This window comes from Lithobates pipiens, unplaced genomic scaffold (assembly GCF_037356315.1).
Source record: "Lithobates pipiens isolate NorthernLeopardFrog02 unplaced genomic scaffold, aLitPip1_a1.2 Scaffold_16, whole genome shotgun sequence".
Taxonomy (NCBI): domain Eukaryota; kingdom Metazoa; phylum Chordata; class Amphibia; order Anura; family Ranidae; genus Lithobates; species Lithobates pipiens.
In genome coordinates, this window is record NW_027507748.1 from 457,342,808 (window position 1) to 457,368,337 (window position 25,530).

Sequence of the window (25,530 nt, forward strand, 5' to 3'; positions counted from 1 at the left end):
ACCATCTGCACCAGCTCTTTTATGGCGTTGCTCTTTGCCTGAGGCATGAACACTAGCAATAAACAGATAAGGTATGCTTACCCCAAATGATGGACACACACATTATATAGCAGTGAGTCAGACGGGCATTTAGATTGCTTAATCCAGCAGATCTTTCAACAGAGATGACGACGATATGGGAACTTGCTCTGACCACATCATAAAAGATGAACGACGGTACTCTAGTCACTCCAAAAGGTAACCAAACCTTTGAGGCAGATCAATCTCTGGACAGCTGGATGTGTAGAACTCTCAATGACATCCAATTGAAGATTTCAGATCATAAAAAGGGAGAGAAAAAAGGCTTCCACCTAGTGCATGAATCAGAATGCAAAAAAAGGGTCTTTTATTCAAAATAAAGTAAAAATGCAGTTACCCGTGTGGTAAGTACATATTAAAATCATGGAAAACATGTAGTGTGGTAACAAAAGAATATAGTGAGTTAAAGACCCTTTTTAACTCACTATATTCTTTGATACCACGCTACGTGAATCACATTCAATGTTTGTGCTTGCGATAGTGTGAACCTAGGCTAAGGGCTTGTTTACACTTGTGATGGGGAAGGGAAGCAGTAAAACAGTTGTTTTTAGTTTGGCTACAGTGTTACATGACTGCGCAGTTGTCATTCAAAGTGCAACAGCGCTGAAAGAGGAAAATTGGCTTGGGCAGGAAGAGGGTAAAAGTGCCCACTATTGGAGTGGTTATAAAAAAAAATAATAATAATAATAAAAAAAAACTATTTACATTTTTAAGTTACTATGTATATGAACGGGATCATACAACATATAAAGCAGGTGTTATTCCAGTTTGGTTGCAAAAGTGGAAATGCACTTTAAAATTGGTATCATCTTGCTGGGTAATTTTAGTATGACATAGCTATGTATTTTTGTGACTGTAAAGCTATAGGGTAATATGTAATAAAAGTTTGCTGTCGAGCTGGGTAGTTCATTATTGTTTGGAGAAATTTGCTTGATTTTCCTTTTTCATATTATAACTTGGTTTGCCTTTGAAATATATTTGATTTTAAAGTTATTTATTGTACTGCAGATATAATTTAATTACTATCTTGGTTTGCTCTTTTGCGTACTGAATTTTGCTGATAAAACAAACTGGTGCCAAGAGATCCTCCTGTGTTCCGAATCGGGCACAAGAGGTATACTAATACAAAAGATTCCAGATACACATTCTGGATAAATATCTTTTCAAGCATAAATTATTTCCCATAAACATGTCAAGAAGCAACATCATTTTGGTGCCTTTAATAGCTAATAACATATGTAAAAATGAATGCTATTTACATTTTACTTACTTAGCCTTGGCATTTACCCAGTAATTAATGAGAAATCATAGTACAATTATCTTTTTTTTTTTCTTTTTTTTTTCTCTTCACTATTTCTGCTTGTCATGATGGAAATCGCAGATCCTTGAACAGGGATTGCATCAGTACATCAGCAGATAATGACCTTGATTGCTTTTGTTCTTTTGTTTCCTTCCATTTCCAGTAATGATGGCACTATGTAATTATTTTTTTAACATGTAAATTCTGTATGTGATTTCTGTATGTTCTTAGGTGCTAATACTCTGCAGGTAAATTACATTTTCTTTACCTACATATGTTTTTCAAGCTCAATTTTCTTTTGTGGGGTGGGAGTTTAATATTTTGTTAACATTTCTTAACATGCAATAGTATCAAGGTCATAACATGAAGCTACTTTGTTGGGTTAGAATATTTACAGAAGGGTATTTTTTATATATTTTTTATTGACTTGCATTTCCACCCTTTTAAATTTCTGAAGGTAAACACATTCTTTTTTGTCTTTTTAGTTTTTTGTAGCTTCAGATCCAACAGTAAAAACAGACCGACTTTGGCATGACAAATATACTCTTAGGAAATCAATGATCCCATCTTTCATAACCATGGATCAGTCTAGAAAGGTGAATTGTTTTTGGTATTTCCATTTACGAATCACGGAAAAATAAGCTTTGTTTTTCATACAGTTTTTCCTTTCCTACACTTCTTGCATGGGAAGTACGGGCACACCGTGCATTGACATGGTGTCCTGTACCTCCAAGCAGGAAGAACAGATGCGCAAACTGACCATCTCAGCAGGGATCTGCTTCTGTGCTTTGACGTTAGAATGAAACGGGGAAGAAGAGGAACTGGCAGGATCGCCAAGTATTTCAGTGCAAATTAAAAACATGCTACATTGATCCAAAACAACATGAAAACAGACATATACTATATATCGGATATAAGTTCTGGGCTAACATACATTTTGAAGCACAACTAACAGTAAAAATACTTTGTCCAATGGTCTGATGCCCAAAAAGTCCTTTGCCTGTGCCAGCTTCTTCCCAGCTTCTTTCAGGTGCTAGTCTTTGGCTGTCTTGATTGACCAGCATGGGATGACATCACTCCAGTGCATGTGTAGGAGTGAAGTCATCCCAGCAAGCCGGCAGGCAGTGTGCATTCTACAGGCGATTGTGAACAGGCAAGTACTGTAAGTATATCTTATTGCAATATCTCTTCTGTAGTAAGGCCCCTGTCTGTTTGCAATTTTTTTTTTTATAACTTTAGTTCCGCTTTATCATTACATGAAAATTGCAGATTGCCTTTGTAAAGTCACAGGGGTAGTACAGTGGTGTAGTGGATAGCACTTCCGCCTAGTAGCACTAGGGTTGTTGGTTTGAATCCCAACGCCGACACTACCTGCCTGGAGTTTGCATGTTCTCCCTGTGCAGGATTCTTCCAGGTACTCTAGTTTCCTCCCACACTCCAAAGACATGCTGGTAGGTTAATTGGATCCTGTCTAAATTGGCCCTTGTGTGTGTGTGTGTATATATATATATATATGTGTGTGAGTTGGGGACCTTAAAGGGGAGTTCTGCCTGGGAAAAAAAAAATTAAGTCGGCAGCTACTAATACTGTAGCTGCTGACTTTTATTATATGGACACTTGCCTGTCCAGGGAGCCTGCCATGTCGGCACCCCAGCAATTTTTCTCGTCGGGTGCTGCCGCCGCCATCTCCGCTAAGAGAAACTGGCCGTGAAGCCCTTTGGCTTCACGGCCGGTTCCCTACTGCACATGCACGAAGCACGCTGGGTTTTCTAATTGGCCAGGCGGCAGAGGAAGGAGGAGGGGGAGTCCGAACTTCTGTGTAAATTGACAGCATTATATAAGTACCTGTAATAATCAAGTTAGATTGACAATTTATTATTTCTTCTCTGGTGCCCATGCAAGTACAGCTCAGTTTACCCTTTTCACGCCCAAGATACATCATATATTCAGATATCAGCTTTTTCAGCTAGCGATTCTCTACACCATAAGAATGATCATAGTGGCTGTTCCGCCACTTGATCGTTCTTACAGGCGGTGAGAGGGGACACCCCCACCCACCCTTCAGTGCTTCTACCGACTCACCGATTCCATTGGTAAGTCGGAGACGGGATCCACCGGCCATTTTTTTGCTAAAAAAAACATTTATAATGTTTGGGGGTTGTAATTGTCTAGCAGACCTAGCAAAAAAATTATGAATTTTACATGTAGGAGAAAAATGTCAGAATTGGCCTGGATGGGAAGTGGTTAAGTTGGGCTTTACAACAAATTTTGATGTGTGGATAGCCAAATTTGACAGATTTTCAGTGTCCACAAACCTTTGAGGGCCATACAAGCAGCAGTGCTAGGACTGCACATTTGCAGAACTAAAGTCCTTCTTGAACCGCATAAAAGCTCATATTTACTCCAACACAACCTAAGTGGCCAGACAGTTGGGAGGCTTATGTGGACCCTTTGCACTGTAGAGTAAATGTGTATCTATATATTATGAGTCATCACTGCAACTTGCTCTACCATAGGGCTTTGAAATGCTATTGATAACCTAAATCAGCAACTCTCTTGTAAATGCAATACCTGTAGTCATTATAGCATATTTAAAAAAAAGAAAGCTGTTTTTAAAGAAGTTATGAACCCTCATGGTTTTTCACCTTAATGCATTCTATGCATTAAGGTAAAAAAAAACCTTCTGTTGGCTCCCGCTGCTGTCAATCAAATCAAATGACGTGGGGGGGGGGGGGGGAGGGAGACGGGCTGAGTCCTGCATTCTGAGTGAATGGACACATTAGCAGGACTTGGGAGGGAGCCCGCATGGGTGTCTACCTTTAGGAGAGCCTTCTCCAACGTGGGCACTCGATGTAGGGAGGAGCCACCGGGGGACCCCAGAAGAGGCGGATCAGGGCCACTCTGTGCAAAACAAACTGCACAGCGGAGGTAAGTAAGACATGTTTGTTATTTTTTTTTTTAAAAAACCTTTTAAATGTAATTTATGTAGCAAATTGTAAATGTAATTCATTGTTAAAAAAGCGGTGCCAGTTTATTTTTCTCAATAATTTGTTGCACAACCTGATTATCTTATTTGTACAGTACAGGACACAGGCTGACAATTTGAATACCGTGGGTTATAGGCTCATACCTTCAATTAATAGGACACTGGCAAGGCTTTTGAGTATATGCCTCTGGGTGCCTTCCCTATAACCCTACCCTACCCTACTTTGTGGTTCCTAAAATTTTCCACTGTTGTGTCTTAACCACTTCAGCCCCGGACCAATAAACACCTTAAGGACCAGAGGTCTTTTTCCAATTTCGCACTGCGATGCTTTAACTGGTAATTGCGCGGTCATGCAATATTGCACCCAAACGAAATTTGCGTCCTTTTCTTCCCACAAATAGAGCTTTCTTTTGATGGTATTTGATTGCCTCTGCGATTTTTATTTTTTGCGATATAAATGAAAAAAGAGTGAAAATTTTGAAAAAAAAAGATATTTTCTTCTTTTTGTCATAAGAAAAATCGAATAAACTAAATTTTAGTCATACATTGAGGGCAAAATGTATTCAGCCACATGTCTTTAGTAAAAAAAATGTCGATAAGCGTATATTTTTTGGTTTGCGCAAAAGTTATAGCGTCTGCAAACTAGAGTACATTTTCTGGAATTTACACAGCTTTTAATTTATGACTGCCTATCTCATTTCTTGAGGTGCTAAAATGGCAGGGCAGTACAAACCCCCCCCAAATGACCCCATTTTGGAAAGAAGACACCCCAAGGAAATTGCTGATGGGTATGTTGAGCCCATTGAATATTTATTTTTTTTGTCCTAAGGTATTGAATAAAGACAAAAAAAATGATATATTGCTCACACATGCCATGGTTATATGTGGAATTGCACCCCAAAATATTTTTTTATGGAGTCTAGTCGCGCACGGCACCCCGAAAACCAATCACCACCTTCAGGATTTCTAAGGGTGCAAATTTTTGATTTCACTCCTCACTACCTATCACAGTTTCGAAGGCCATAAAATGCCAAAATAGCAGAAAACCCCCCAAAATGACCCCATTTTGGAAAGTATACACCCCAAGCTATTTACTGAGAGGCATGTTGAGTCCATAGAATATTTTATATTTTGCCACAAGTTGCGGGAATATTACAAACTTTTTTTTTTGCACAAAGTTGTCACTAAATGATATATTGCTCACACATGCTATGGGCATATGTGAAATGACACCCCAAAATACATTCTGCTGCTTCTCCTGAGTACAGGGATACCACATGTGTGGGACTTTTTGGGAGCCTAGCCGCGTACGGGACCCCGAAATCCAAGCACCGCCTTCAGGATTTCTAAGGGCATACATTTTTTATTTTACTCCTCACTACCTATCACTACCTATCACAGTTTTGAAGGCCATAAAATGCCAAGATGGCACAAAACCCCCCCCAAATGACCCCATTTTGGAAAGTAGACACCCCAAGCTATTTGCTGAGGGGCATGTTGAGACCATTGAATATTTTTTTTTTTTGTCCCAAGGGATTGAATAATGACAAAAAATAAAATTTTCTTTTTTTTTTTTTACAAAAAGTTGTCACTAAATGATATATTGCTCACACATGCCATGGTTATATGTGGAATTGCTATGGGCATATGTGAAATGACATCCCAAAATAAATTCTGCTGCTTCTCCCCAGTACGGGGATACCACATGTGGGGGACTTTTTGGGAGCCTAGCCACATACGGGACCTCGAAAACCAAGCACTGCCTTCCGGATTTAAATATAAAATGCTACCAAAAAAACTGTTAGCGATCGCAGGGATCAGGCCTGACTCTGCGATCGCTGCAGTTATGTGTTTAGTGTTTTGTAAGTGACAGTGATCGATCGATACTGCACTTGGGTGGGCTGGGCAGAGGGGCAAAACGCAGGTGCTAGCAGGTATCTGGGCTGATCCCGCTAACAATGCGTTTTTTTGGAACCCTAAACTTCTGGGGACGCTAGTATAGATCTGATCAGATCAGATATTGGTCTGTTCAGATTCTATACCACTACGGGAGGTTTATGCTTTGCGTGTGGGTGTTAGCGGTACTGGCACTAACCTAGCGCTGCCTGGGGCGACGCAGACCCTGACCCTAAAACCTAATTGATATCACCCGCCGGGTGATCAGGGGGTTAAACCTTTATTGGGTAATAAATGGTGGGTGCCCTAATGCTATAAAAAGCAAACTAACCAGAGTCACCGTAACACTTATACGGTGATCACTGGTGAAAGGGTTAACTAGGGGCAATCAGGGGGTTCAAATTTTTATTAGGTAGTATATGGGGGTCCCTGGCGCTATATAAAAACCTGACGGCGAACCTAAATAACTAACTGGCTAACCAGCGTCACCAGTGACACTTATACTGTGATCGCTGGTGAAAGGGTTAACTAGGGGCAATCAGGGGGTTAAAACCATTATTGGGTAGTATATGGGGGTACCTAACGCTATAAAAACCTGGCGGTGAACCTAAAAAAATAACTAGCTACCTAACGACACTAGTGACACTAATGCAGCGATCAGAAAAAGATCGCTTAGTGACACTGGCAAAAGGGGGTGAAAGGGTTAACTAGGGGCAATCAGCGGGTTAAAACCATTATTGGGTAGTATATCGGGGTACCTAGCGCTATAAAAACCTGGCGGTGAACCTAAAAAAATAACTAGCTACCTAGTGACAGTAGCGACACTAATGCAGCGATCAGAAAAATTATCGCTTAGTGACACTGGCAAAAGGGGGTGAAAGGGTTAACTCTAGGGGCAATCAGGGGGTTAAACCTTTATGGGGGGGGGTAGGGGGCTACCCTGGACCTAACACTAACTGCCCTGACAGTTTTTACTGTTACAACTGACACTGAATGCAGTGATCAGTAAATAAATGATCAATGCAATCAGTGACACTGTGACTGGGGGGGGGTTTGTGTACCCATGTGTACCTATGTGTCAGTGTAGTGTTTTGGTGCACTTACTTTTTGTCTTCTCCTCGTAGTCCAGTCAAAAAGACTGCCCCGAGGAGAATGACATCACTTCCTCCTTCCTGTGTATACAATACACAGTGGGAGGAAGCTTCTCATTGGCCAGGAGCGATCCAGAGGGGGTGGCCAGAAACCAACTGCCATCCCCTCATCACGGATTGCTCCTGAAGCGAACCGGACCGCCGTATCCAGCGGGAGGGGGTCCGAACGGACCCCCCACCCGCTGGAAGGCAGGCACGTACATGTACGTGCTTGTGCCTGCCTGTGCCATTGCGATGACGTACAATGGCAATACGGCGGTCCTTAAGTGGTTAAAGTTGTCCTAAAGCTAAACGTTTTTTACTTTAATGCATTCTCTGCATTAGGGTAAAACATTTTTTGCCACATGTGCGTCATACCACCCCGCTTTCCCCAGACAATTACCTGAGTGCTGCATAGATCAAGCAATGTGTTCTGCAGTTCATCTTCCTTGTCTTTCTTTTCACAGAATGTTCTTGCAGCAGTGGGAGCTATTGGCTTCTGCTACTGTTAGTCATATCTTGTGAGCAGGGGGCAGGGCCAAGCAAGTGGCTTGGTATGGTGGCAGACACAGAACAGGATCGGATAGCGCCAGTGGGGGGTCCCAGAAGAGGAGGAATGAGGCCCCTCTAAGATGCTTTTTTTTTTTTATAGAAAAAAAAAAGTTGCAGTCAAAGATGCTTTAAGGTGATGGACCTTTTCTCTTTTTATGGAGAGATTTTTTTTTTTAGTTTTGGATAGTTGAAAGAGAGAGACCACCTTAAAAATTTTTTACTGTGGGCGCCCAACTTTGGCTTCACAGCCAAGCACAGACTTGGCATGCATGAGCCGCGCTGTAAATGGCCGGGCAATCTTCTGGGACCTGTGACGTGTCCCAGAAGATTTACCGGGAGAGAAGGGGTAAAGGGAAGCTTGTCACAACAGGATGCCCTCCAACCCATCCCCAACAAAAATGACATGCCAAATGTGGCACTTAAGGTGGAACTCCCCTTTAAAGCAAGAAAAGCCACTTCCAGAAACATCTGTTGTCCTACCTGGAAATCCTTCTTTGCCTGGTATGAACACAGGCATCTTTAGTCCCAGAAATTACTCTGTGCAGCCTATTCTTGCCTTCCTACAATAAGGACTTGACCAAAACTTCACCTTAAAATAGTATTAAAGTGGTTCGAAAGGCAGAAGGTTTTTTATCTTAATGCATTCTGTGCATTAGGTCAAAAAACCTGTGTGCAGAAGCCCCACTAATACTTACTTGAGCACCCTCTCGATCCATCGATATTGTACAAGAGCCTTTGCTGTCCGGGACTCTCCTTCCTCATTGGCTGAGACAGCAGTGGCTGCCATTGGCTACAGCTGGTGTTAATCAAAGTCAGTGAGCCAATGAGGAGAGAGAAGGGGCAGGGCCGAGCCGCGGCTCCATGTCTAAATGGACACACAGAGCAGTGGTTTGGCTCGGGTGACTCAATAACAAGCTGCTTGCTGTGGGGGCAGGAGGCAGGGGCCAGAAGTGCCGGTGAGGGACCTGAGAAGGAGGATCTGGGCTGCTCTGTGAAAAACCACTGCACAGAGCAGATAAGTAAAACATGTTTGTTATTTTTATACAACAACAAAAAAAGACAAAAAACAAGACTTTAATATCACTGTAAGGCTCTGTTCACACTGTGATGCAGGAACCCTGCGAACGCACTGGGGGTTCCCATATTGCATGTCTCCTGGTGGCAGTTCACACTGCCCTATGCAAACTGCTGGGAGTGTCAATTGAAAGTTAATGACACCCCCAAATCAGTTCGCATATCGCAGTGTGAATGGCAAATTCGGACAGGAATCAGATTGCATGGGTGTGAAAACCCATGCGATCTGATTCTGCTGCGGACCAAAAAGGGTCCTGTGCGAGTTTGGTCCGAATGCGATACAAATTCAGCCATGCTATCTGTATGGCTGAAATCGCATAAAACAGATTGCATGTGATTTGCACTGTAGTGCGGTGCGAATCACATCTGATGTCGGACATCACACCAGTGGGAACCAGCCCTAAAGGGATGGATCTCCTCTAGTGCTTTTCCCTGCCTACTATGCCAGGTCAGTGGGGACTTCCTTGGCCTTCCTTACCCAGCTTTGTAAGGCCGCTAGCTTTACTCTGTTAACTTTTTAAAGATTGACCAGGTGGATGTCCAGTCATATGCAGGTGCCGCTTTCAGCCTCAAGGTTCTTGCAGCGCCACTCTTAATCTTGGTCTTTTCCATTTTGTTGGAGGGCACAGTTCTGTTTGCCTAGGTGTTGCTCACCCTTCTCATTTGTTGCATTGGGATGTCTCAAGGTCTATGAATACTCAGCCTGTGTCTTGTACTGTGATAAAGGGTAAACTAAGAAGGATTTAAAATTACCAGTAAATCCATATCTTGGAATACAGTACAGGACACGGGCCACCCTCTCTTCTCTGCATTGCTTGCTACAAAACCACGGACTCAGAGGTAGAATTAGAGGGGAGGTGGCTGAGGGCATGTCCTCAAAATCACCTGATGCTTTGAGTCTATGAATATTCCACCTGTGTCCTGTACTGTTCTCCAAGGAATTTACAAGCAAGTCAGAATTCTTCAAAAGTCAAAATCGTTTTTCATAGTAGTTGCAGGGATACAACAATTTTGGTACTAATAGAAAATTCTTTATACTGTTAATTCCTAGGTTCTATTGATTGGGAAGTCTATAAACTTTCTGCATCAAGTGTGTCATGATCAGACACCTACAGCTAAGATGATGGCAGTGGCCAAAACTGCAGAATCACCAAAAGATGGTAAATGCCACTAATGCACAATAATCTTTTTTTTTTTTCTCCACGAATGTATATACCGTATATACTCGAGTATAAGCCGAGATTTTCAGCCTCTTTTTTGAGGCTGAAAGTGCCCCCCTCGGCTTATACTCGAGTCATCGCTGTCTGCCCGCTCGATCAGCGTGTCGAGCAGACAGACAGCGGCCATTCTATAATTCAAAAGCCGCGCCTCCGGCTCCGCCTTCGCCTGTGATAGGCGGAACACTGAATTTCCCAGCAGCCTGTGTTCCGCCTATCACGGACATCGTATCATCCTCGTACTACGGACGAGGATGATACGATGTACGTGATAGGCGGAACACAGGCTGCTGGGAAATTCAGTGTTCCGCCTATCACAGGCGAAGGCGGCGGCGCAGCTTTTGAATTTTACAATGGCCGCCGAGGCGCCGACGAAGAGGGCACGGGACGGAGGCAAGGCACGGCACGGGACGGGACGGAGGCAAGGCACGGCGGCGAGGCAAGGAGGCAAGGCACGGGACGGAGGCTCGGGACAAAGGCTCGGGACACAGGTAGGCTGGACACACACACACACACACACACACACACACACACACACACACACACACACACACACACACACACACACACACACACACACATGGATACACACACACACAGGGATGGATGGATGGATGGAGACACACACACACAGGGATGGATGGATGGATGGAGACACACACACACAGGGATGGATGGATGGATGGACACACACACACACAGGGATGGATGGACGGACACACACACAGGGATGGACAGGCATGTCTTACCCTCGGCTTATACACGAGTCAATACGTTTGCCAGTTTTTTTGGGGGTAAATTGGGGGCCTCGGCTTATATTCGGGTCGGCCTATACTCGAGTATATACGGTACATGGATATTTTATATGAACAGCTTAATATGACGATTAAAGATTAAAATATGAAACTATCTATTGTAAGATGTTCTACAGATTTGTAATATTTTTAAAGTATAAAGCCAATTTTAGGTTTTTCAATTTTGCGTAAGGAAAGGTTAAAATCCCTGTCAATTTATTTACACAACATGTAGCACTGAACAGTCTCTAATGTGTACTGTAACCTTATTTTTGTTAGAACTTTATTGAAAATCACAAACTGGCATTGCTAGGCTTTTTACTTTGTGTTAGGATTGCATTGGGCAATGTTGCCCAGTGCAGCCCTGGTTGGGATGGCCCCTAAGGGAGCTTTAAAGTAAGCCATCTTGGACCTCTTGCTGTGTGAAATGTGGTGGTGTTTGTTGTCATAGAGCACAATAATGACTAAAGTTCCAGTTTTTTTTTTTTTTTTTAACAGTTTAACCACTCGCCTACTGGGCACTTTTACTCCCTTCCTGCCCAGGCCAATTTTCAGCTTTCAACACTTTCACATTTTGAATGGCAATTGTGCGGTCATGCAAAACTGTACCCGAACAAAATTTTGATCTTTTTTTTTTTTTTTTTTTTTTTTTTTTTTACAGAAATAGAGCTTTCTTTTGGTGGTATTTAGTCACCACTGGGTTTTTTATTTTTGTTGCTAAATAAACAAAAAAATAAGCACTGCTGATCAGTACTGATAGGTGACACTGAGGAGGAGGCACTAATGAGCACTGATTTGGTAGCACTGGTGGGCACTGATAGGCAACACTGATGGGCGCTGTTGGGACTGCACTGATAATCAGGACACTTATCATGACCCTGTTACACAAAACGGTTATCAGCGCTCTTCTCCTTTTCTCATGCTAACAGCATGAGGAAAGGAATGCCAATAACCGTCTTTTGATTACAATTTGGACACAGCTGATTGGCTCTTTACCTCAGTCTATGGTCAGCAGTGGAAGACAAATAGCTCCTAACTTTAACCAAAAGGCCATTCACGCAGGTGATGAGAGACTGAAAAATGCATTTGCGTGAAACTCCTGGCAGTTTCTGGCACGGGGGGGGGGCACAGTTGTGGGCATAGAGCTCAGTGTTGGCTGGTGAAGTTTTAGGATGGGGGGCACCAGACCCTGCGCTTCCTTTTTGACCCTCCCACTTCTCATAAGCCCCACCTCTTATAGAATCCACCCACTCTGTCCTCTGTATTGAACTTGCTTCCACGCATATTGTCAGGAGTATACAGCTCAGAATTACAGGACAGAGTATACAGCTCAGCATCACAGATTCTGTACGGTATGTAAATCAGCACCACAAATGGTATATAGATCAGCACCGCAGATAGTATACAGATCAGAACCGCAGATAGTATACAGATACAAATCAGCACCGCAGATAGTATACAGATCAGCACCACAGATAGTATATAGATCCTGACCACAGATAGTATACAGATCAGCACTGCAGATAGTTGTATAGATCAACACCGCAGATAGTTGTATAGATCAGCACCGCAGATAGTTGTATAGATCAGCACCGCAGATAGTTGTATAGATCAGCACCGCAGATAGTTGTATAGATCAGCACCGCAGATAGTTGTATAGATCAACACCGCAGATAGTTGGATAGATCAACACCGCAGATAGTTGGATAGATCAACACCGCAGATAGTTGGATAGATCAACACCGCAGATAGTTGGATAGATCAACACCGCAGATAGTTGGATAGATCAACACCGCAGATAGTTGGATAGATCAACACCGCAGATAGTATATAGCAGCCAGCAACACAGATAGTATAGAGCAGCCAGCTTTTCAGAGGAGTGGCAGTCTTTTATAGTAAGTAGTAAGAGACTCAGAGCATCAGAGGAGAGAGACACATGCATTTGCCAAGTTATGACAGTGGACTCACCAATTTTGCAGTCTCTTATGTCCTCCAATTGAAGTTTTGTCCTGCTGCAGCTTTACACACACACCTATCTAGCACCATGCTGTATCTGTACATCAGGGGGTGGGGCTGCTAGTGTGGGCACAGCAGGGATTGGTCACTACAAGGGGTCTTCAGCATCCTGGGGGCCTGTGCTGTTCACTCTGAATCCTACTGTATCCAAAATCTCACTTACAGGAGTGAGATATTGAGTGACACTGCAGGATCAGCACAGTCGGCTCCACAGGCAGCACAGTTCACTGTACACACAGCTTCCAGTAATGGAGTTCTGGCTAGGCTGTGGGTGGACCATGGAGGCGGAGCCGCTGAAATTCGGCAAAGGGCATTGTGTTGCCCCCCCTTATACATTGTAATGCGTAAACTGTTAGCGCTATATAAATCGTGCATAATAATGGGCTGGGGCTGGAGGCCGCCACTGGTACAGCTGGTCATATAAGTGAATGGCTATGTTGCGCTTGTACTCATGTAAATACTGATTTTTCTGTGCATCGCTTTTACCTAGACATGGGTGTATGACATCTTTCCCGAATGTCTCATTTGGAAATTACACTCTGCATGCACAAGTAAATAGTTTACACAGGTATGGGTGCAAACAGCCATCCCCTTATATGGCTGACAGTACGTGCCACCTATGTCTTCCCTGGCACAGGAAAATGCTGGGTGATTTATGCAAGTGAATTTTTCCTTGTGCATGAGGCTGAAAGGTGAATATGGGTATTTTCTGAGTGCTTTTTCCTGCTTGTTTGCGTAACTTACCTGTTTTGGTGTGCATAGTCAGGGCACCGGTTCACTTTAACTTCCTCCTTCAAAGCAGATCAGGAATAAAGAGAAGATCACTCCAAAGTGAGAGAACTCATCTCTGTTGTCCCTGAAGCTGGTGGCCACAGTCAAATATTTTTCTTCCATTCCTTTTCTGGTGATCATTTAAAACCTTTGATTTTTTCCACCATTTCAAACCGAGTGACAGTGGTCACTGGACACATAGTGCAAGATAACTTTTAGTATGAATAAATGCCTTCAGTTTACTACAATAAATTGTCAAATGTGCCTAGCAAAGGGTTGAGATTATGTAAGTAAACCACATTGATGTTTAATAATCACAATCTTTTATCCAACCTGCTTCATTACTTTAGTGGGACTCAGAATAGCAATTTCACACTGTACCTGCTTTGAATGTGTGGGGAATGTTATAGGTAGCAATTATATTACCCAGCCCGGGCCTTTGATGAACAAGGCAATGGTCACAGCGTCTTCCTGGATTGCAACACTCAAAGGGACATATTGCCACACGATCCCCATAAAGAAATAACAGCTTCCACAAATCTTTGTGGTAATTTTAATACCGTATATACTCGAGTATAGGCCGACCCGAATATAAGCCGAGGCCCCCAATTTACCCCCAAAAAAACTGGCAAACTTATTGACTCGTGTATAAGCCGAGGGTGAGACATGCCTGTCCATCCCTGTGTGTGTGTCCGTCCATCCCTGTGTGTCCGTCCATCCCTGTGTGTCCGTCCATCCATCCCTGTGTGTGTGTGTGTCCATCCATCCATCCATCCCTGTGTGTGTGTGTCTCCATCCATCCATCCATCCATCCCTGTGTGTGTGTGTGTCTCCATCCATCCATCCCTGTGTGTGTGTGTCTCCATCCATCCATCCCTGTGTGTGTATCCATTCATCCCTGTGTGTGTGTGTGTGTATCTCCATCCATCCATCCGTGTGTGTGTGTGTGTGTGTGTGTGTGTGTGTGTGTGTGTGTGTGTCCAGCCTACCTGTGTCCCGAGCCTCCGTCCCGTGCCTTGCCTCCTTGCCTCCGTCCCGTGCCGTGCCTTGCCTCCGTCCCGTGTCGTGCTGTGCCTTGCCTCCGTCCCGTCCCGTCCCGTGCCGTGCCGTGCCTTGCCTTGCCTCCGTCCCGTGCCCTCTTCGTCGGCGCCTCGGCGGCCATTGTAAAATTCAAAAGCCGCGCCTCCGCCTTCGCCTGTGATAGGCGGAACACTGAATTTCCCAGCAGCCTGTGTTCCGCCTATCACGGACATCGTATCATCCTCGTCCGTAGTACGAGGATGATACGATGTCCGTGATAGGCGGAACACAGGCTGCTGGGAAATTCAGTGTTCCGCCTATCACAGGCGAAGGCGGAGCCGGAGGCGCGGCTTTTGAATTATAGAATGGCCGCTGTCTGTCTGCTCGACACGCTGATCGAGCGGGCAGACAGCGATGACTCGAGTATAAGCCGAGGGGGGCACTTTCAGCCTCAAAAAAGAGGCTGAAAATCTCGGCTTATACTCGAGTATATACGGTAGGTAAAAAAGTATTGCACTTAAAATTAGGTAGAATATATAAAGCATAAAAATCAAGTCAGCCGACTCTTCCAATGCAGCCCGTCACTCCTGGGTATAGATGATCTGAACTCTAGCCAGATTTACTGGTTACCTGGATATGCATGCCTTTGTAGGGAAAATGAAAAGTCATGTGAAATTAACCACTTGCTGACCAGCCGCCGCAGTTGTGCTGCGGCAGAATGGCACGGCTTGGCAAAACAACGTTATGTAACATCGCTTGGCCATATGGCTGCCCCCTGTTTGCCCACGGAGCCGATGCGAGTGCCCGGCGGTCGCGATCAGCGCCAGGCTCCCGAGACCGCTCGTGGCACACCGAGAACCGTGATCTGTGTGTGTAAAGACACAGTTTCCTGTTCTCTGAGGGGAGAAGAGACAGATTGTCTGTTCATACAGAGTATGAACAGCGATCTGTCATCTCCCCTACACAGTCTCCTCCCCCCTTCAGTTAGAACACACACTAGGGGACACAACCCCTTGATCACCCCCCAGTGTTAACCCCTTCCGTGCCAGTGATATTTTTACAGGAATCAATGCATTTTTATAGTGCTATTCGCTGTATGAATGGCAATGGTCCCAAAAAATGTGTCAAAATTGTCCGACATGTTCGCCATAATGTTGCAGTCCTGATAAAAATCGCAGATCACCGCCACTACTAGTAAAAAAAAAAAAAATTATAATAAAAATGCCATAAAACTATCCCCTATTTCAGTGATGATGAACCTTGGTGTCACTGCCCTATTTTGTAGACGCTATACATTTTGTGCAAACCAGTCAATATACGCTTATTGCGATTTTTTGTTTTTTTTTACCAAAAATATGTAGTAGAATACATATCGGTCTAAACTGGGGGAAAAAAATAGTTTTTTATATATTTTTGGGGTAAATTTATTGTAGCAAAAAGTAAAAAAAACAAAAAAAAGTTTTTTTTCAAAATGAACGCTCTTTTTTTGCTTATAGCGCAAAAAATAAAAGCCGCAGGGGTGATCAAATACCGCCAAAAGAAAGCTCTATTTGTGTGAAAAAAAGGACGTCAATTTTGTTTGGGTGCAATGTCGCACAACCAAGCAATTGTCAGTTAAAGCGGTGCAGTGCCAAATCAAAAAAAAAGTGCTCTGTTTAGGAAGGGGGTAAATTCTTCCGGGGCTGAAGCGGTTAAACAAGGAATATAATGTGTGGAATACTGTTGTTGTAAGCTTTAACTACACTGCTTTGTCAAAATACAGTGTTTTTTTGTGATTGCGGTTCCTTCTTTAAATATATATTAAAGCTGCATAGTAGACATTTAAAATGAATGCATTTTTGTGTATAATAAACCATGCACAATTAATTTAATTTGTTTCTCATGCCTTTTAGTTGCAGATCTTTTCACAGACCTGGAAAATGCTTTTCAGAGTAAAATTGATGCTGCATATTTTGAGACCAGCAAATATTTACTGGATGTTCTTAACAAGAATTACAACTTGCTTGAGCATTTGCAGGCCATGAGACGTTACCTCCTGCTGGGTCAGGGAGATTTTATACGCCATCTAATGGACTTACTTAAGTAAGACTTTTTTATTTCAGTTAAACTTGAGCATTTCTTTATATTTGGAGCACCGATAACATTGTCACCAATAAATATAAAAACTGGCTTCATTAAGAACATAGATATGTAAAAAAAAAAAGTATAACTGTAAAAAATTCACAGTGGTTAGCACTTCTGCCTTGCAGTATTGGAGTCCTGGGTTTGATCCCGACCAGAAGTTTGTATATTGTCCCTGTGATTGCTGGTAGGTTAGTTGGCTGCTACCTAATCGTATGTTTGCATATGAGAAAGGGACTTTAGATTGTAAGGTCCTTGAGGACAGCAACTATTGTGAATGTAGAGTATGTCGAGAGCTGTACATATTGTCTGCATTATTTAAATGCTTGTAATTAGTAAATAAAACAACAACTGTATATATTAAATTGGAAGTAAATCCTCCTATTATTTACAGAGGAAGATAACTCCACCTTACCCTGTATTTAGATCTTTAGTTGCCATGGTGACATCTGATCAGTTATGACACCAGTTGTTTACGGACTTGAAAGATGAATTGAAAGCTGACAATACTGTAAGCAGACTGGCAACTGTGATGTATATCACCAGAAGCATGCCTTTTGTTGTAAGGCTTGCCATACCCCTTAATATTTCTCTTGTTCAGCCCTGCAGTCTGTTTGAAGTTAGCTGAGGCGGGTGGTGCCAGCAATGCCTCCCACGGCTCCAATATCGTCTACTTCGGCAGGGAGTGAACAGGTTTTGAGATGTGTAAAACCAGCTTTACTGTTTTGGGAAGCAGTTAAGTTGGTGGGTTGAGCTCCGCTTTAAAGTAATTGTAAAGGTTTGCTTTTTTAAAAATTTTAATTCAAATAATACACGTTATACTTACCTGCTCTGTGCAATGGTTTTACATAGAGCGGCTACAAAGCTCTTTTGCGGTCCCTTGCTGGCACACTTGGCTTCAGCTCGCTTTTGTGTACCCTCATAGCAGGTCGCTTGATGGGGTGGGGGATGGCACTAATGCTGGCTTGATCACTGGATGGCCTTTGAGCTTCGGTTGACACAGCGCAGCTCGGCCCTGCCCCCGCTCCCTCCCTCCATACCGGTTTTTATTGACAGCAGCAGGGGCCAATGGCTTCCACTACTGCCTCTGAGTCCTGCGAGACGAGAAAGAGTGAGCAGACTATACTGTTCTTTATTGGTATAGCAGCATAGTGTGCTAAATTCACCTTCCAGCTGGGGCTCCTTTTCAGTTCAAAGAATGTAGGCCAAAACCACCTTTAAATAGAAGCCTTCTTCGTACAACCATTCCAAGTTATTATAGGGACAGGGCAGCATTTGGGACGAGCACCCTCCATTGCCAGAGAAAGGGGTGCCATTTTGTTTTTTCAGGTCTCACATGCACAGCATGTACTCTCTTTTGTCATGAGAGAGTACAAACTGCTTATGTGCAGCCTGAAGAGATAGGACGGCACTCCCTCCAGTGGTACTAGGGGACACTGGTCCCAGCGGATACTTGATCTCTGCAATAACGTGGAATGTAGCCATCACAGGCTATTGCTACTTTTAAAAAAGCCTCTCTTTAAAAGTAGTTTTGGCCTACATTCTTTGGATGGATGGTAGGTTTAGCACATTATGCTGCTATACCCATATGGGACAGTTTAATGTGCTTTTTGGTAAAGGTGAATGTAACCCTTTAATAATGTGGATTTTGGAGGTCCACGTAAGGAAGGTGTCTATGAGATGTTGCAAAATTGAAATGATTAAATCTGTTTATTATATCTTAGACCAGAACTTGTTCGTCCAGCAACTACATTGTACCAACATAATCTTACAGGGATACTTGAAACTGCTGTGAGAGCAACCAATGCACAGTTTGACAATCCTGAGATACTAAAGCGATTGGATGTCCGGCTTCTAGAGGTAACGGGGCAATGTATTGCATTTATTGTACCAACGTTAGGAATGAGCAGACTGACTGTTATTTTCTTTCTCAGTGTCTTTAGCTCAGAGGCAACTAGCAACTAGGACACTGAGATTTGTAGAGCAGTAGAGAGGGGGGCTGGAATAATAAAGGTGGGCGTTTCTAAATGAGGAGCGCCGAAACTAGAGTGCGTCTTCCAATACAAGGCTCCCCTTGCCTCAGATCACTTGGTGATATCAATACTGGCAAAAAAATAAAATAAGGCATTAATGTGACCTGTCTTCCAGTGCACATAGTGCCTGCTGGGGTAATTGGTTGTGTATACAGGAAGTTACCCCTCTGTTAGGCTAAAAATGCTGCCTTTCATTCGGGATTTAGGTTGCTGAAAACTGGAGCAAGCAGCAGAGGAAAGCCTCAAGTATTCTAGCAAGTTGAGTTAAGTTTCATCTACTTGCCTATCCCACACCTTTTGTACTACAGGGGGTAACATCACCATCCTTGGGGTAAGATTTCAGAGAATGAAGGGTACCAACATTTTTTGCAAGATTACATGACTGCATAGTGCACTAGTGTCTTCTCATGAGATTTGGTCTACCTTTTCATGTGGGGGACCCTCACGAACAAGTAGAGCTTGCTATCTGCTGTAAGTGCATTAAGCATGCCAATTTTATTTAAGCCTATATCTGTGCACTGGCAACTCACTGTTATTACTCCCATCCTTGCCTTTATCTACATTATTTAGTCCATTACCTATAGCTGTATTTGAAATGCTAAAGTTTATATAAAATATCATCAATATAGTCACTATGGTGAAATAATTTGTTATAAAGTAGAATATGGTAAAGAATGTTCTTATTAATCTAACAGAAACAGTATGTTTTAGTGCGTAATTGGCTGTATGTCATACCGAATACCCTTGTATTAAATGTAATTTTCTTGTATTACGCTGTGTGAAAATGTACTAGACTAATACCTAGGCAATTGCATACAAATGCTTGCATCCTAAAACATTTATAGTGTTTAATTCAGCAGTACCTCCCTTGCCAATATAAAGTAATAAACAAACATCCTTAGAATTGGCAACTAAAGTGCTGCTAGACAGAGCACATAATAACCTCAATTTTCTTTTGATGATTCAAATGGGGCCATTTAGAAGAAATAAGAAGACATTATTTATTGCATTCATCCACACTGTAAAAATCAAAATACGAATCAAGGCTTCCTCTTTAAAATGAAACTCTCTTGTTATTGAGAGTGCCTGCAAGCTAATAACTCAGGCGGGCCTGTAACAAAAAAGAGACTGATATGTCATAGGACCAATCTGCTTCCCTCCTGTGCCTCCAGTGAACGCTGTTTATGCTGTGCTTTGTCAAAGATTTTTTTCCTGTTTGTTTTCTATTTTAAAAAAAATAAAAATATATTCCTACCATCTAATTGGCCACTCCAGCTTTTTGAGTACACTTTTTTTTTTTTTTTTTTAAATCCTGTTTTGAAGAAATTAATAGCAGAAAATGTGTTTTTGTTGTATTATATAAAACCTGTTCTTTATCCAAAGCTTTGCTGTTTGAATATTTTTGTCATTTAGCATTTGAATAATTTCATGTGTTTTTTTGTTATATCCTAAAAAATTGCCACATTAAAATTGGGAACAGAAATACAAAGCATGGATGATTTTTACTTTGGCAATCAGCACTTTAAATTTTGTATGTACTGTGTCATAATTTAGATTTTTTTTCTTTAGATGCTTTCCTAATATTTAGTGACACATCATTATGGATTGTATCAATGCTATAATTAAAAAGGCTATATATATATATATATTTTTTTTTTTTACAAAAAAAAAAAAACAAATAACTTTTTGGAGCAAGTTTATTAAAGCAAGCAACTTTAGACTGGTTTGGCTCTCCTAGATTCAGCTTCAATTGCTGACCATTTGCCATGTACATTTAGGGAACCATACAAATGATTTATGGTTAAATTAGACCTTGTTTTAAACATTGACTTTAGGTCCCCTGTTCCAAGCTGCAGCACCTACTCTAAAAATACCCATTTGAGCACTGAAAATACAGCCAGACTTTGCAGGCTTTGTCTAAGCCTACCAGACCGCTGTGCAAGTCTACTTCTTTGATGCATCTCCGATACACCATCATTTATCAACTGCTTGGATAAAGGCAGCCAATTAATGACTCTGCCTTTATATAGCAGACACAGATCAGGACAAAGGTTGACAGGTAAGTGTTTTAGTGCTCTATTTGAAATTTTTGGAATAGGTCTAGCAGCTTGGAGCAGTGGAAACTGAAGTCCACTTTAGTATTGTCATTGACAATTTATCTGATTTACAGTAAATGGACATGGCAGGTCCTCCATAGGAATTGTTAGGCAAATCATAGAAAAATAACTTTGCACTCACCCGGAAAAGAAAAAGTCAGTCAGGGAGAACTATACATTTTATATATTATGAATACAAAACAATATAATTAGTATTTTATTTTCCATCATAGAATGTGATCTAGCAAATATGTATTGTTACCATGACAAACCACCTGACAGGTGAATGATTGATTTACCAATTGTTTGTCACTTAGTCTGTCGACTCAAAACTATTTCAGTTTTTTTGTAAACTCTGTTTCTCGCACATTAGATACAATGACAGAATTACAGAAATATTTAGGAGACAATGAATGCAAAAAGGTTGTTTTACATTCTACAATATCAAAAAGTAGCATTTTCTTTATAATAAACACAACCAAAATAAAACTAAAAAAAAAACTTTAAACCGCTGTCCTGTGATTTGCATTGACAAGCAGTATGAGATACAATAAAGACTCCGCACAAGTTAAGTTTTGTACACATGATGAGAATATCGGATGAACAGTCATCCATTTTTTTGCATGCTAGTCTCAAATTGAAAATGTAGAGGCTACAAAAGTTACGAAAATTCTCGTACGACAGAATACAACTTCGGAAGTGATGGTGATGTAATGTATTGTATTTCAACAAGCTACCAAATATAAATGAGTTACAGGTAAACAGTAGTGCTAAAGGTAATCGAGCAAAGATATTTGAATAACACACCAAAAAGTGATAATGTGCATAGAATATTAAGGGCCGGTTCACACTGGGGGCGATGCGAGGCGACACGACTTGCCGTGCCGCGACCTGACAAGTCGCCCCCCTTCTGTACAATGGAACCGTTCTGAGAGGAGCGGAGAGGTTCCTGTACTACTTTTGGGCGACCTCGGGGCGACTTGCATTGACTTCTATACAGAAGTCATTTGCAAGTCGCCGCTGAGGTCGCGGCAGGTCGCGGCGAGGCAAGTCGGTGTCACCTCGCATCGCCCCCTGTGTGAACCGGCCCTAACCCCTTCCCGCCGAGCGTACGCAGATGTGCGTACTCGGCTTCCGGGGGGTATATCGGGATGATGCCCACACCTGCAGGCATCATCCCGGTACCGTTTTTTACAGCGGACGAGTGGCTATCCAGCCATAACAACCAAAGCGGCTAAAAACGTCCCCCCCTCCCGCCGCTGTTACCGTTACTCCCGCTTGATCGGGAGCACCAATTCACAATCGAATGCCTCCGGCTGCTGGGGAGGATCTGGAATGACGCCGTAATTGGCGTCATTCCAGTCTCCTAATAGTAAACACGGAAGCGACGTCATGAAGTCACTTCTCGTTTACTCGGCTGCCAATGGCGCCGGTTTTAAAAAAAATATACAGTATTCAGAATCGCCGTTTTCGGCGATCTGAATACATTGAAGTGTAAAGGAGGGGTGGGGGGTCTTTTAGACCCCCGGTCGCTCCATAAAGAGTACCTGTCACCACCTATTATGCCGCGTACACACGAGCGGACTGTATGGCGTACTTAGTCCGTCGAAACACATTTCAGCGGACAATCCGCTCGTGTGTGGGCTTCAGCGGACTTTTTCAGCGTGCAGTCCGGCGTACTAAGAATTTTGGTTTCTTCGAAATTCTGTCCGTCGTACTTTGGTTTCAGCGGACAGTACGGTCGTCAGTATGCTAGTTCGACGGACTAAGAATGGCGCATGCCCAGAAAGGATTTACACGGCGGAAGGGTGCTTTGCTGTGTCTTGGACTTCCTATTTCTAGTCCCGTCGTACGTGCTGTACACGTCATCGCGCAAGCTTTCGACGGACTGTTTGGGTATCCGTGTGTGGTCAAGTACGCCACTAAGTACGAACTAAGTACGAACTAAGTACGCCATACAGTCCGCTCGTGTGTACGCGGAATTACTGTCACAAGGGATGTTTACATTTCTGTTGACAGCAATAAAAGTGATCAAATTTTATTTATTTTTTTTAAAACAATTTATTCATTTTAAAATAAATAAAATAAAAATTTTTTTTTAAAACGCCTGCCGTCCCCGCGAGCTTGCAAAGCAAAGAAAACGCATACGGAAGTCGCATCCGCATATGTAAACGGTGTTCAAATCACACATGTGAGGTATCGCCGCGATCGTCAGAGCGAGAGCAATAATTCTAGTACTAGACCTCCTCTGTAACACTAACCTGGTAACCGTAAAAAAAAATTTAAAGCGTCGCCTATTGAGATTTTTAGGTACCGTACTTTGTCGTCATTCCACGAGTGCGTGAGATTATAAAGCGTGACATGTATGGTATCTATTTACTCGGCGTAACATTATCTTTCACATTATGCAAAAAAATTGGGCTAATTTTACTGTTTGGTTTTTTTTTTAATTCATGAAAGTGTCCCTTTTCCCAAAAAGTTGCATTTAAAACACAGCTGCGCAAATACTGTGTGACATAAAATATTGCAACAATCGCTGTTTTATTCTCTAGAGTCTCTGCTAAAAAAAAAAAAAATATATATATATAATGTTTGGGGGTTCCAAGTAATTTTCTTGCAAAAAATATGGATTTTAACTTGTAAACACCAAATTCCAAAAATAGGCTTAGTCATGAAATGGTTAAAGTCCATAAATCACACTTGATAGGGTCAAATCTTTGGGTCAACAGTTGATAACTTCATCCAACACCCCACCATGTGACCAAAACGTGTCTCCACTCCCCTTTCTGGATGTAAACTCATCAGAAAGATTTGACTCACACTCTCGTGTTTTGGCAATCAAGCAGTTAACCACCATAGTGTTCAGATGAGTTCCGTTAGTGCACGTTCCCCAGTGGGTAATATAGGAGAAATAAGACTCCAAATAGTGTGATATCATTAACCCCCCTGGCGGTAATCCCAAGTCTGGCTGGGGGTGAAAATTTTGCACCATTAGCAGTAACCCCGAGCCAGATCCCCTGGATCTAGTGATGTCCCCCCACTGTATGAGCGAGCCGCTCTCCGCTCGATCTATCACGAAGCCGAGCTCCGTTCCCTGTGAGCGTTGCGACGCACGGGGACTGAGAACGGCGCCAAATTCAAAAAGTGAAACACACACATTACATACAGTATAATGTAATCTTACAGATTACATTGCTGTATGTAATTATTTTTTACATCCCCTTTGTCCCTAGTGGTCTGTCCAGTATCATGCATGCAGTTTTATATTATGAAAACTGTTCTTTATGCCTGGAAACTGGAGATTGTCCATAGAAACCAAAACTGTCCCTTTACATCAAAAATGGTTTTAGACCAGCTAGAAAACAGCGATAATAAATTGGAATCACACGCAGAATTGAGCGATAGCGATTTGTGGGGAGATCCGTCATCAAATACTGAAAAGTAATGACAGTGACAATTCTGCAACTGAGAAAATTTCAGTGTTTTTGATTTGATTACATTATTAAATATTTTTTATTATTGTTATATTATTATTTGGTATAATTATTTATAGTTATTTATTATATTATAATTTATGATTTAATTTTTCAAACTTTATCATACCCGGGATGTCTGCTAGACTCTGGTTTGGACAGATTTAAGTGAGGTATTCTTAAAGCCTCATACACACGATAGGACTTTGTACAAACTTTCCCTTGGATTTTTGTACAAAGGGTGTCGGCCCTGAACTTGTATTGCATACACACAGCAGGACTTTTTCAGCCAACTTTCACCAATCACGTGGTTTGTCTGCTCTTTACCGCCACCTTTGGTCAACTTCTGTATTGTTGGCTGATCTTTTTCATTGGTTCTGAGCATGCCTGTTTGTACTTTGTACAAAAGTCCTATGGTTTTCTGTACACGCGATCAGAAAGTTTGACCGTTCGCACAGCCAACAAAAGTCAGATGAAAACCAAAAAAGTTTGTCCGATGAATGAATGAATGAAATACTTATATAGCGCACAATGCGAACTGAATCGCCTCTAGGCGCTGTGGCGAGCTTTGATCATCTGCTAAAAGAGGAAGGTCTTGAGTTTTTTCCTAAAAGCCAGGTGATTTTCTTCCAGGCGGATGTTTATTGGTAGAGCATTCCATAGCCGAGGCCCTTGGACAGCGAATCTCCGATCCCCCTTGGATTTATACCGGGCTTTGGGCACGAGGAGGAGGTTTTTGTTGGCTGATCGAAGACTGCGGTTTGGTGTGTAATGATTTATTTTCTCCATTAGGTATTGCGGAGCTTCTCTATGCACGCATTTGTGGGTGAGGCAAAGGGTCTTGAACGTGATCCGATTTTTTACGGTTAGCCAATGTAAGCTCCTCAGTGAAGGAGAAATGGATTCCCAGGGTTTTTTTCCTGTTATCAGCCTTGCCGCCGTGTTTTGGATCAGTTGTAATCGCGCAAGTTGA

At 42.3% G+C, this 25,530-nt stretch overlaps 1 protein-coding gene across 2 annotated transcripts in view; it reads left to right on the forward strand.

Moving 5' to 3' along the window:
• TUBGCP3 (tubulin gamma complex component 3) overlaps window positions 1–25,530 on the forward strand; it is a 151,973-nt gene that overhangs the window by 80,714 nt on the left and 45,729 nt on the right. For both annotated transcript variants that reach the window (XM_077482881.1, XM_077482882.1), the window contains exons 12-15: window positions 1,864–1,974; window positions 10,068–10,176; window positions 16,727–16,916; window positions 18,680–18,815. In XM_077482881.1, the coding sequence (XP_077339007.1) occupies window positions 1,864–1,974; window positions 10,068–10,176; window positions 16,727–16,916; window positions 18,680–18,815 (546 nt within the window). The remainder of the gene's footprint in view (window positions 1–1,863; window positions 1,975–10,067; window positions 10,177–16,726; window positions 16,917–18,679; window positions 18,816–25,530) is intronic.